General features: G+C 44.0%; 1 protein-coding gene across 7 annotated transcripts in view; it reads left to right on the top strand.

Annotated features, from left to right (window-relative positions):
* Positions 1–11870, top strand: part of caska (calcium/calmodulin-dependent serine protein kinase a) — a 96010-nt gene extending 84140 nt beyond the window's left edge. For 2 of the 7 annotated variants that reach the window (XM_079170001.1, XM_079169999.1), the window contains 10 exons: positions 759–827; positions 1605–1640; positions 2811–2852; positions 3418–3614; positions 3740–3855; positions 7784–7864; positions 7966–8046; positions 8146–8348; positions 8432–8515; positions 10273–11870. In XM_079170001.1, the coding sequence (XP_079026127.1) occupies positions 759–827; positions 1605–1640; positions 2811–2852; positions 3418–3614; positions 3740–3855; positions 7784–7864; positions 7966–8046; positions 8146–8348; positions 8432–8515; positions 10273–10449 (1086 nt within the window). In that variant the 3' untranslated portion in view covers positions 10450–11870. The remainder of the gene's footprint in view (positions 1–758; positions 828–1604; positions 1641–2810; positions 2853–3417; positions 3615–3739; positions 3856–7783; positions 7865–7965; positions 8047–8145; positions 8349–8431; positions 8516–10272) is intronic. The other 5 variants (XM_079170003.1, XM_079170000.1, XM_079170005.1 and 2 more) reach the window with 3 other exon arrangements.
* Positions 11871–13832: the final 1962 nt, after the last annotated feature.

Genomic DNA, 13832 nt, shown 5'->3' with positions numbered 1-13832 from the left:
TTTGGAAAGCCATACATACAAACCACAGCACAGCATTTTTAGCTGAAGACGGAGAAAGGATGTCCAAGTACAACTCCATAAAGAACAAACTTGACATTTTTTTCCACCATCAAAAGAAAGAATACACAAATGTAAATTGTCCTTTTTTATTTCTTGAATTATTTATTTGTTTAGAAGCTCTCTTTACTCATAATTTATTCTCTGCTCATGATCTCAATTCTAGAGCGCATATCTAATTTTACGCAGAAACTTCATCTTCTCCATTTTCACATTGAAACTAAATAGTCGTTATCTATGAGATTACCTCTTAAATCATTCTATAAACCCATTAAACATTTATTTAATTCTAATTTCAGCTCTTTTCGGACCTCCGGCACACACCGGCTGCTCTGCGGGAACACACACATTTAGTCTCTGAGCTGTGACAGTGTGTTAAGAGATGACCTCATGGTCTCTCAGATGAGAATCTAATGTTGGTCTATCGCCCCCCTGTGGTGATGTAAGGGCCTGCAGGCTGGAGGGCAGCTGGCGATGCCGTGTCCCGTGTCTGGTTGACGCATTTCATTACGTCAACGCTTTGCTGGGTCTCTATTGTGCTCTACAAACTTACCCTCCCATCGCCTCCGGCCGCTGCCCAGGAATGTGTGAACGTGTGTGTGTGTGTGTGTGTGGCCACACAGGTTCATGAATGTGTATGTGTGTGTGTGTGTGGGTATATGTGTGTGTATGGCGCTGCTGACCTGTGTGTCTTATTTCAGAAAGAGTCCCCCAACACCTCCAGGCAGTCCCCTGCCAATGGCCACTCCAGCATTAACAGTTCTATCTTGGTAAGGACCCCTCCCCCCCACAACCCCTCTTCAAGAAAATCCCCCCCGACAGACCCACAACCATTTCTCTCCCCCCTTCCCGGTGCGTCTCATGTGTCACGTTGATGTGTCGCTGATGTCTGCGTCTCTCCGTCCGTTGATCCGTTTTATTCTGGATTTAGTTTTTACCCGTTTCATTTTGAGTTGTTTGTTATCGTAGTAGGATTATCAGGAGGCGGGTCTTGCCGTAGACCTCCTGAGTCGAGCCCGTGTCGTCCTCCCTGTTCATGCAGTTTGAGCCAAAAGGCCCCCCCCCCCCCCCCCCCGTGTCCGATATCTCAGTTAACAAATTGGTGTGCCTCATGACGTGTGCTGCGTGCTGTGCCTCATTGCTGACGCAACACACTCGGGCCTCCCGTGGTCACGGTGATGCAGGAGACGCGCTCCGGGCCTCCGACCACGCATCACACCTGAACCCATTGAGGTTCTGCAGCAGCTCCTTTTGCGTCTCCGCCGAGGCTCGGCACAAACACTGTGGTGGCGCCGATGCTGCGGCTGCTTCGCTTTGCTCTGCGCTTGCTCGGCTGCTCGACAGCCAGATCTGCTTTTAACAGATGAGAATAACTCTGATCTCTCTTTTTCACTTTGCTCTCTCTCTCTCTTTTTGCAAGAGCAGAAGCTAGATTGCAGATGGATGTGCATGCATGGTTTCTGAAAAAGCGATAAATGAATGTTTTGGTTTCACAGTTGTATCTTGCTTAACCGAGTGTTTCTGTCATCAACGGTTTGCTTCCACAGGACCTGCCTTCCACCATTCAGCCCAAAGGTCGACAGGTGAATAACAGCCTCTCACTCTCTCACCTGTACTCACCAGCTCTGTATACAACGCTTGCATCCCTCCCCCTTTTCTACAGAAGTGTGTGTGTGTCTCAATTTCTCCCAAACCCTCTTTTTTTTTTCTGCTTCAAAAGAACTCATCAGTGTGATTTGGATTCATGTGGCAGATAGTTGTTTTGTTCAGAGTGGCCGCTGATCCCCAAGCTGTTCAGACTGTCAGTCATGATGCAAATGGCCGAGGTCTGACCTCTCTTTAAAGCTTTTTTTTTTAAACTATTAGTGAAGAAATATTGGATTCTGGGCCCACTCCAAAATGCATTAACTTTAAAATATATAATTTACACCAAAATAGTCTGCAGCTGTTCAGCCGTTAGCAGCTCAAAGAGAGGAGCAGACGGAATGCATCTGGATTCAAACGAAGCTTTGTTTTCAGGGTGTTTTTGGGGGGAAATTAGATTTCATTGATTTAGAGAGCATAGTGCTTCCCTTCTAGGGAAAGAGGAAGACAGACAGAGTGGTATCAATGCAAATGCATCAGTCAGTCAGTAGGAAGCCAGAGATCCAGACCAGTTGTGTCTACTATACACACATCTTCATGACCTCTGCTTGCCTGGCAGTGTAGCACTTCACTACCTTCATTTGTGTGTGTGTGTGTGTGTGTGTGTGGTAATAATGGCACAGGCATTGTTGAACCCTGCAGAGCCTAGAGATCCCTAAGCACTGATCCCCAGTCAGATATTATGAATCCACGTCAAGCCAACTAAACCGTTTGTGTCATCACAACAATCCTCCATAACTCTCATCTCATCCCATCACAGATGTGTGTGTGCCCCTTCCTCACACACACATCATCCATTTCCACTGAGATAATCCAACATTACTACAAATCATCTCTGTTATTGTGGCATCAGAGGATCTTATGGTTGTAGCGACAGCAGATCCTGCCAGCAGAGGGCAGTAGAGTCCACCACAGACCGTCTGAATTTAACATTGAATTGAGTCGACAAGTTGACAATATGAGGACTAAGACTAGCTGTACGTCGTTGTCCTGTCTCACCACCATCAGCCCCCCCCCCTGCCTCTCTCCCCTCCACCACCTCCATACTGCTGTGAAGACATTGCATAGCCGTTTTGCTGCATGATGTGTGTGATGCTTTCAAATCCTAGATTGTTTCCAGACCTCCAATCAAGGACAAAATGTCTGTTAAGGTAAGACACAGCCTCTCCTACCCCCCATCCCCCACCCCACCCCCAAAAAAAGAAAACACTTGTACACATTTGTCCCAAACACAGCTCACTTTCACACAGCGCAGACTGTAATACAGCAACAAGCGGCTGTGTGGTTAGAAAGGAAATAAAGCAGCATAATGACTGTTGTTTTGAACTAAAGGACACATAAACAATGCCTGTGCCGTAATTACCAGTGTGCTGAGAGGCTCATTAATAGTCCAGCCGTGTCTGGGTTTATCTCACTGGAGAAAAAGGCCTTCCTTGGAAACCAGTTTCCAACCTGGCAACCAAAACACCCCCCCCCCCCCACGGCTCATTATTTCACTTCTAGCTGCCATGATGTGCCAAAACACACCATCCAGCCACTCTTCTATTCCTGTCAATTGCTTTTGTCTTTCTTTCACCGTCTCTGTCCCCCGAAGCTCGCATCACTCACTTGTCTCAGTTGACACGCCGCTGCCTATTTCGGAAAACACGCAAAGCACCTCCACCCCCCCGTCCCCCGGGTAGCTCACGCTTCTAACGTCTGCGCTGTTCGCCACAGATCTACGTGAGGGCTCAGTTCGAATACGACCCCTCCAAAGACGAACTCATCCCCTGCAAGGAGGCCGGCATTCGCTTCCAGGTGGGCGACATCATCCAGATCATCTCCAAGGACGACCACAACTGGTGGCAGGGCAAGCTGGAGAACACCAAAAACGGCACGGCGGGCCTCATCCCGTCGCCAGAGCTGCAGGAGTGGTGAGAGGGACAAACACACACACACACACACACACACACACAAAGGTGAAGGTTCTTCCTCGACATCTACAGTCCTTCAGCTGACACTGTGCTTGTGTGTGTGTGTGTGTGTGTGTGTGTGATAGGCGGGTGGCGTGTATAGCCATGGAGAAGACCAAACAGGAGCAGCAGGCCAGCTGCACCTGGTTCGGCAAGAAGAAGAAGCAGTACAAAGACAAGTATTTGGCAAAGCACAACGCAGGTACACCATGCACTCACACACACAAATCCATAATCATGCATGTGCACACTAAACAACATGGTGTATTTCAGCACATGCATGCATTTCACTCATTGTTTGTGAGGGCTTGAGAGCATGTCCGTCCGTCCGTCCGTCCGTCTGTCCGTCCGTCTGTGGGTGGAACTCGTATGTAACAGGATCTCGTAGTATTCGTCTCCTGTAGCGGAGCCTCTTGCCAGGAAAGACAGGAAAAGCTGTCAGTGCAGCAGAAATCTTATACGAGCACAGGGACGGTTTTGGGAAATGTGGGCCGCTCGTTGAGACCAGTTTTGATCCAATAACTCTGAATTTGATGCACAGTTTTTAAAGTCCCTTCAGTAAACGCGTGGTGTCAAGTACAGTTTATGTTTAGCGTCGACTGGACACAGATGTAGCACATACCGTAGAGTCACTCCTCAAATATCACCGACATGTGTCTGGCTCGGTGAGCAGGCGGAGATGTCGAGGAGTGAACTCAACACGTGAGTTTGCGACCCGAGTCGTGACTGTTGAGTAAACACAGCAGGCGGAGGAGGAGGAGGTCAGCGTGAGAGGTTAGTGACGAGACAGCAACAGGAGGTGGGAAAGGTTTTTGTTTCCTGTTAGTTTTGACGCCAAATAGATAGAAAGCTGTGGCTCCGCCTTTCACCTTTTTTTTGGTCTGTAGAAACTCTTTTATCTTGTGTTGAAGCAGGTTGATAAAGTGGATTTTGGACAGTGGTTTCCAACCTTTTCTGGCTTATGGTCACTTCAAATGAAATGAAATCCTCAGGCCGCGAGTTCCAGAGCCGCGGGGCATTGACCGCAAAAGCCCGGTCCTTTTTAGTCTTGAGCCGGGACTCGGGGAAGAGCCAGCAGAGCCTCGAGGATCAGAGGCTTCGCCACGGCTCCTCGAGGAGCAGCACATCAGCAGCGTAGCTATGGGCTGAACCATGAAGTGCTTTAAATGTGATCACTATAATCTTAGAAGCAGTTATCAAACCGACTGGTAACCAGTGACGAGATCAGAACGCAGCGGTGCAAAGTGTGCAGGGAGGGGGGAACATGGCTTTCTGTACGGTATGTGCGCTGAGCAGCAGGTGCTTGTGATGCATGAGCTCACTGAGCAGTAGCAGAGATTTCAGGTCACACTCCAGCTGACACCAGAACAAACTGTGTTTTAAAAAACTGGTCTTCACATGAGGAGGAACCCCCCAAATCCTACAGCTGCAGAGCAAATCAAGCTGTTCAGACATTTATCAAGCACTTTGAACACTAGGAAGACAATGAACGGAGGTTCTGTTTCTTAAATATCTGTTATATGTCACATCCGTGCATGTAGTCAATAGATTAAGGTATGACATTCGTGTGTGTGTGTGTGTGTGTACAGTATGTTTGGGTGTGTGTTTGTATCTGAACATCCAGATAAAAAGCACGTCTGTCAATGTCCATTGCAAAGGAACTGCTGAAATGTTCTATAGCATGCAGCTCAGAACATAATAGTTATGTAGTCATAAAAGCATGAATGCATGGGATGCAAAGTCACCTGCGGTATTTAAACAGAAGACTTCACAGTGAATCAGTCCACTGCTGGTTCCCGTTGGTCTCATTCAGGGTCTAGTCGTACCAACTAGGGTTGAGACGGGGCTTTAAGATTCTTGTATTTCCCAGGAATTACATTTCTTTGCATGTTTTTGTGAGATTGTGTAGAGAAAACTATTGTCAGCACAGAAACAAAGATGTCTTCTCCATCTGTGAGTTCTACCAGCAACTGAAAAAGCCAAAATAAGTATAATTGTTTTGTGTAGAAAAAGTGTGAATGCAGAGAAGAGAGGTGGTTCAACGAGACTTTAACCAGCAAACGTCTTTATTCTTTCACATGAAACAGTTAGAAGAACAAAGTTATTACACATTGTTATAATACCGTAACAGTATTGTTTTAAAACATTTGAATGGTAACCGGCTCTAGTAATGTCCTCAGGTCAGCACCGTAACGGTTGGACGTGGTTGTTCTTTGCCACCTCACAGAATAACATTTTACTATATAAACTCAAAGAACAACATATAAAAGTGTTATGACCAATTATCTGCTGATTAAAGTTCAACCTAATTTATGTCTAGAAGTGTGTTTTTCCCCTGGACACCTTCTCTGTCCCCCTGACACCTGACCGATCTCAGTCTGTTGTGCTGCTGTTCTTACCTCTCGGGGACGCATCACTGGGAGTTTACCCCTCGGCAGCAGCAGCAGTATCTTGTGTACTATTTCCATCTCCATTGTTGGCGCTGTGCAGTGCTGCCCAGCTGTTGAATCTTGCTGTCTGTGTGTAACATGTTGTAACTCTGCTGTTGTAACTGAACCATGTTATGACCCCTCTCCATCTCTCTCGCTTTCTCCTACTGAACGGCCTCTCTGCATGTAAGTAACGACCAGTGACAGCAACCAACCCCTCCTCCTCCTCCTCCTCCTCCTCTTCTTCTTCTTCTTCTTCTTCTTCTTCTTCTTCTTCTTCTTCTTCTTCTTCTTCTTCTTCTTCTTCTTCTTCTTCTTCTTCTTCTTCTTCTTCTTCTTCTTCTCTCTCTCTCCTGTAGATTAAGCCAGCTGTCACTGCCAGCGTTTCACTTTTGTTTCTGTTGATTTGGTCCTAAAACAACAGAAGGCGGAGACAAAACTGAAACCATGTAGCTTAGTTTGTCAGATATTGTGTGCTGTGATGTTCATCTTAACCCATTTTTTTTCAATCACGTTTTGGTCAAGTTGTGCTCATTAGCAGAGCCAGAAGACAGTAAATATAAATAGACTCTGGTGTTGGCTAACAGTCCGTACAGGATCTATTTTTAAACAATGATTCACCGTCAGTCTGCAGCCTCCTGTTGCACAAGAGAACCCAGTGACTTGTGGGTATTGTATTTCACTAGTCAGCACCCTGAGGTGGAGGCTCGTGTTCCAGAGGCTGAGAACATATTGTACAGTGAACAGCTCTGCTGTCACAGAGACACGCTGTACAGCAGACAACCTGCAATCATGTATTCTGCTCTGTGCTTTGTCGTGCTCTCTGCAGGACAAATGCAGGTACGTCATACCTGGCGTTACATAAAATTACTATTATTAAAGAATACAGCAAAGATAACCTGTGTCTGTTGTTCTGTTACGACAGTTTGAATACAGGATACATAATATGTGCACAGTTGTATTGACTTGCGTTAGACAGACTTTAAATGTGCAACCTTTAACTCTTGGGAAGTATTTTCCAACATTTTATAAAAATACAAATGTTACGATTAGTTACTTTTAGTTAATTAGCAATAATTTGGTCAATGGATAGATAAGAAAAGAGTAAAACATGCCAATACAAATGCATCAAAGCCCAAGCTGGAACATTTAAATTGCTCGACAACTGTCAAAGAAAACGAAGAAAAGAAAAGAACATTTTAGATGCTGGAGACATTGATTTTTTTTCCAGTTTTGCTCCTTTTCTACAGTAGTTCTTGTTACAACACAACAAAGTCATAAACAACTATGAGGTTTGGATAACAAGCGGCAGACTTTGAGAAATAACAGAAGTAATCCCTTCAGTTGTTTCCTTATGAACCAGTCAGAGAGGCGGAGTCGTTATCCTGGTGAAGTTTTAGTTTTCCTCTCGTCATCTTTTTACTGGATGAACATCCGCCGGCTCAGATTAGTTTAATCTCAGAGTGGAGCGCTTATTTTAAAGGAGTCTTCATCACTTCACGGATCATCTCAGCTCTCCAGTTGTTTTTTATTATTATTTGTTTTGATGAGCGACCCAACTCGCTCCTCTCGTCACCACATAGTCACCAGATGTGTTTCAGACTCTTTTTAGCGCGCCTTGTTCCCCTCTAGCTGCTGTTTGCTCCAGCACACTTTGCTCTACCTCCTCTTACTCCGTCTCTCTCTCTCTCTCACCTCCAGTGTTCGACCAACTAGATCTCGTCACGTATGAAGAGGTCGTGAAGCTTCCTGCTTTCAAGAGGAAAACATTAGTTTTGTTAGGTGAGTTCTGCCGAGTGTAGCAGCAAGAAACGTGGACGCCTGTCTTCATATCTGACCTCACTGACTGACTGTGTGTGTGTGTGTGTGTGTGTGTTTGTCAGGGGCCCATGGAGTGGGCAGAAGACACATCAAGAACACACTCATCACCAAACACCCCGACAGATTCGCCTACCCCATTCCACGTAAGACGCACGATGGAGGTCCTCCACAGAAACGCACTGAACCGCGCCGCTTTGTGTGTCAGGAAATGTAAATGCTCCGTGTCTCCCGGTGTCCCGCAGACACAACCAGACCTCCAAAGAAGGACGAGGAGAACGGGAAGAACTACTACTTTGTCTCCCACGACCAGATGATGCAGGACATCAGCAACAACGAGTACCTGGAGTACGGCAGCCACGAGGACGCCATGTACGGGACGCGGCTGGAGACCATCCGCATGATCCACCAGCAGGGACACATAGCTATACTGGACGTGGAACCTCAGGTGTGTGTGTGTTTGTGTGTGTAGATGCGAGTGTGCATGCATATGTAAGGACTTTTTGACCTCTAACACCTGTTCTCCATCAGGCCCTGAAGGTCCTGCGGACAGCAGAGTTTGCCCCGTACGTCGTCTTCATTGCTGCACCAACTATTACGCCAGGCATCAATGAGGTAGGAATACACACAAACACACAAAAGATGATATGTTCATGCTACCAACAACAAAAGCAACAAAACGGCATTAAAAAAAAAAAGCATGGCCGGCTAGTGAAAGTGTTACACAAACACTCGATGACGCATTGTCTCTACTGACCAGCAGGGGGCGACTCCTGTGGTTCCAAAAATAAGTCAGATTGTATAGAATTCAATGAGAAAATGACTCTACTTCTCATTTGATTTATTCCCTCAGTAAAGATTGTAAACATGAGTTTATGGACTCTATCGTTAGTTTGATTTGTAGCACATCATGCAGCGAGTGTCTCGTGTCATTTTCCAGTTTCATGTCACCGGCCTCCATTGAAAATGACTTGTGCAATGCTGCTGTGTGCTCACACTGTTCATGCAGCACAAGGCTGGTGGTGATGTTCTTTTATTTTTTGAGTGTGTCTACTGTCGAGTATTCTTCTTCTTCTTCTTCCTCTGCACTATAGAGCTCCATTGTTGTCCAAAATCTGTTAAAATCACTAAGCCACACTATTGCACTGGGTGACATGTGACACACACACACACACACACACACACACACAAAAAAAGTCCTCCTCAAATGCACAACTTCCTTGATTATATTAATTTCATTAACCTCCCTTAAGTTTTCTTTTACTTGCCTACACAATAATAACAATAGTGGATTATGCAAATTGTTTGTTTTGTTCGACCAACAGTACAAAACCCGTTGATTCATCTTCTGTAGATCGACTTGTGTGATTGACACTGAGCCAAGATTTCACCTCTAAGTTATTATTATTATTACTTTATCAGTTTCACGTCACATACGTGTCAGTCAAAGACACGGATTCTGTCCTTTTAATTACATCTTGAACTCTGCAGAGTGGGCGCGTGCAGCGCTACCTTCACACGGCGTGCTGGTGCTCCGGCAGCCTCTCGTTGTGTCGTCTCTCCACTCGTGTGTGTTTGCGTCTCTCAGTCCTCTCTGCACTTGTTTACTTTTGCATGCTGCATGCGTTCCTTTCTCTGGCGCTCCTCTCAGATGCCCAGGTGGTGTCGAACGCTGCCAGTAAGTAAAGCCTGACGGGATCGTCGCTACGTAGTGTTATTTCTAATTATGTGTGTGTGTTTTTTTTGCCATATGCTTCTTTGTATGCTTCTAGTGGTTCGTGCCGCCTTCTGTGTTTTCCCATTCACTCCCCCCTCTGCTGAGTAAGGCCCTTACACACTGTGCTGTAGCAGCCATCTTGCAGGTTGACTGTATGTCACACTGTGGGTCTAATACGATACACTGTAAAAAAAAAAGATTATGCATGAACTGTCTGGTGGTTTACCTCGATGTTAGTAGAAGAAAAACTACACAAGAAGTGATGCATCAATATTTCTCCAAGTTGCGAGCATTGGGGATCAAATAGAGCCTTTGAGGGGATGCTTTACTGGTCTGTTTTTGTCCAAATCAACAGGCTAAAAACCCCAAATATACAGTTTGATTGACTAATCGTATCAGCTTTTTGTCTTTAATTCAAACACCATGTTCTCGCTCTCTCGCTCACGAAAGTCCAGACTGAACTTATGCAGTTCAAATAAGAAACCTGTGTTCCCAAAGTACGTTCAGCGGGAGGTTGTTTCTCGTCTTGAATAGCTCAATCCCACAGTATGTAAGGGCCTTAAGAATCTCTCTGTCAGTCCTATAAGTGCTCTTCATCACTCTCTCTGCCTTCATCAGTGTCTAACTCCCAGTGCTCCTCCTCCTCCTCCTGCAGGACGAGTCGCTCCAGCGGCTGCAGAAGGAGTCAGAGATCCTGCAGAAGACCTACGCCCACTACTTCGACCAGACCATCATCAACAACGAGATCGACGAGACCATCAGGCACCTGGAGGAGGCCATCGATCTGGTGTGCACCACCAGCCAGTGGGTTCCCGTGTCCTGGGTCTACTGACCCTGCAGCCCCGACAGACACCACCTCCCCCTCCCAGCAACGACACCTCGGCCAAACTCCCGTCATTCCCTCTTCGAAGTAAGAATAAATAATAAACTTTAACAAAAAAAACGATGGGAAACGTCTCTCTGCACTGCAATGGATGGACCCCCCCCCCTCTCTGTGTGCTGTGAGAGCAACCACAGCATTCAACCGAGATCCTCCAGGACGCCGCACAAACAACCTGCGGCCACTTAACGGACTCCTGCCCTGACAGACGACCTAGTCATAGTGATGTATAAAACCAGAGTTTAAACAAAAGTGAATATTGTCATGTCTGTACTAGCTAGGAGGCAACATTTTTGTAGATGTTTGTTTTAAAGAGACAGTACTGTATCCCGTCCTCCCATCACATTGTAGTCCTGTTGGGTGTTGTGGTACTAAACCATCTGTAGGAAAGACACTGTCGGGGTATTCTGCTGACCAGCAGAATGAAGCAAAAGCACACAAAACACGCTGCAATGTCTTCTCATCCGTAGACCACGTCACCATCGCTCATTATTTATTCTGTCTCGTTCTTTTTCTAAGCTGTGAATCTGGGTTTCATTGTGTCATGAGCCCATTCAGCTTTAGGTACAGTTCCAATATCACACACACACACACACACACACACACGCGCGTACGCACCTTTCTACTTACCGACCAGGTACTGTCTCTTCTAAATAAATCCATCAATGTTTTAGAGATTTGAATGAGGTTATCATGCATGTGGACATTTGCAAGCTTCCATGCTGTCAGTCAGTCAGTGTTCCCAGTGTCCCTCTGTAAACCTCCAAGAAAGAAAAGACAAAATATATATATATATATAAAAAAGATTAAAAAAAACATTCCAGCTGTTTGGAAGACTGAACTCAAGGGAAGCAAGCGGGGGCAAGAAGAGACGATGCGCGTTGACTTGACGCCTCTGCACATCCCTTGCATTTCAGGTGACATTTCTAAACCACAGATTTATAAAAAAAAAAAATTTAAAAATGATCGACCACGTAGTGAGATGTTTGTAAAAAAAAAAGAATCAAATAAAAGTCTCGATTTCTCTTTGATTTGTCACACACACAAAGAAAAGGAAACATTTCACCTTGTTCTTCATTTGCCATTTCAGAAATGTGATGTCCAAGAGTATTAATGTTTCAACCAAGTTTAAGAAATTGACGAGCGATTTAAAATACTGATTTTTATTCTGCAACTGTGTAACTGTCTGCGAAGGAAGCGAACGCCGTCCGTTCTGCAAAGGGGAGGCGGCGTGTGCGTCTGAATAACGTGTATATGAAAACGGCAGGCTGACGTACAAACTGCCCCTTGTGTAAATGACTCTGCAATGATAAAAGTTCTTCAGTATGAACAGTTTTTTAAATATATTTCCTTTTATGTGTTGGAAAAGTGAACCTCGGCGTGGCTCTTCTTTGTTTTTTATTTTCCACTGAAGCACGACACAAACTGTCCGTCCTGAGATCCAGACTGAGCAGCTCTGGTGGTTCTGGATGATCATGAGCTGACTAAACTGTTCACTTTGGGTTTTCATAAGTACGTTTATGAGATTTTAATTACATGCAAAAACAGCAGAATCCATCCAAAAGTTATTAGATATCAGTTTCCTCTCATAAAGGACAAAGAGAAACTAATAATTCACATTTTCAGTTAATTTTGGGCTTTTTGCTTAAGATAAATGTTAAAAAATAATTCTTCAATCATTAAGTTTTCTGAATCTGAATACTTCAAAAACAGGAAGATTTAATTGAAGTCTAACAAAATGTAATACTTACAATGTTTCCTCATATTATCCTGAGCTAGAATACTGAAATGAATATGTACCGTCTGTTATCTTGTGCAGAAACGTTCCTTCTATCTGAAATAATTATGATGGAAAACGATGCAAAATTATTTTCATTATTAATTAATCTGCAAATTATGTTTGAAAATTACAAAAATATTCATAATAGCAAGAAGAAAACCAGCAAATAATGACATTTCAGAATCTGGAAACAGTTTTTTTTGTATATTTTTCCTTAATTAATAATTCATAATTAACCGATTAATACATTTACTTCAGATTGATTCTCTGGAAAAGATGCACGGTCTCCACCACCACAGAGTCTCTGAAGATTCATCATTTTAGCCCCAAAGAAGTCATTCTGGACACGGTGACGAGAAGCAAACGGGGGAAAAGGTTTCACCAAGTGAATCAGGAACGGCTCACGACTCTGCTGCTAAAGAAACAACAAACGTAACGTCAGCGACACCAAAAACAGCTGGTTACCAACCATTAACAACCATCAACATATGAGGAGAATCGATCAGGAGAACAGAAATATTTTTAGCCAACCATTCTGATGAAATCATTTTTTTTTGTATCTTTCTCTTTTCAAAGAAAGAACAATGTCACACTGCATATTCCAGGTGAACTCAGCTGAGTCCTCAGTGAAGTGCTGCTGTTTGTGATTTCAATCAAAGTGAGTGATTGGAATGAACGGTACGCAGCCTGAACACTTGCTTAATCCCACAGCAGGACAGCTGTGTTTTTCTTTCTTTTTTTTTAAGTGTGGATTTTATTATTAAAATGTCATAAAAAGTCCAAGTACAGTATGTCATAAAGAAGAGAACGTCACTGTTTTTTACACGTTACTGTTAGATGCTAAACTGAATTCTGTTGGCTCAGTACAATAAAATCTAATCTTATATCAAATCTAATCTTATCTAAAATAGATGTTCACATGATCTGCCAGTTATTTACACATCCAGGTCACACCACACATTATGAAACATTATCCGTGCAGGACAACTCTTCCAATTCATTTCCCAGAACAGAGCTGATATATTTCACCATACATGCTTAAAAAGGGACCTTAAAAGTACAAGTTACTTTGGTGACAATTAAAATAAAACAGAGAGACAAAACAACTAATTATTCCAAATAATGACTTCCGTAATCAAGTTTGTTTTTTAGTCAGTTCAAAGCAGGTACAATGAAAATGCAAAGATGTGAAACGTGTCTACGGGACAGACGAGCGTACAAATCCACAAGAAGAAGAAAATAATCCAAGAATATATCAATGTTAACTTTAATATTAAGGTCAGTTAAGCAGTACTTTTGAGAATATTATCAAAATCACAAACAGAAATCAAATACCGTAGCTATCTCAGAACATTGTTTCTATTATTTCATAATTCCTTATAATTAGTGCAAATTACGAGTCTCTTTCCAGGAAACTTAGAAATTTACCAGAAAGTGTTCCCATATTTTCCTACAGTACAGTAGTACTGTCAAATCCACACCAGTGTCTGAACACAGTGAGCACACAGCTGTTCTGTAACACCTCAAACCAGACAGCTGCACGAGACCGACGGTG

Source organism: Pholis gunnellus (genome assembly GCF_910591455.1).
Source record: "Pholis gunnellus genome assembly, chromosome: 12".
In the NCBI taxonomy this organism is placed as follows: domain Eukaryota; kingdom Metazoa; phylum Chordata; class Actinopteri; order Perciformes; family Pholidae; genus Pholis; species Pholis gunnellus.
Note: the sequence above shows the minus strand (reverse complement) of the source record. Positions and strands in the feature narration are given on the sequence as shown.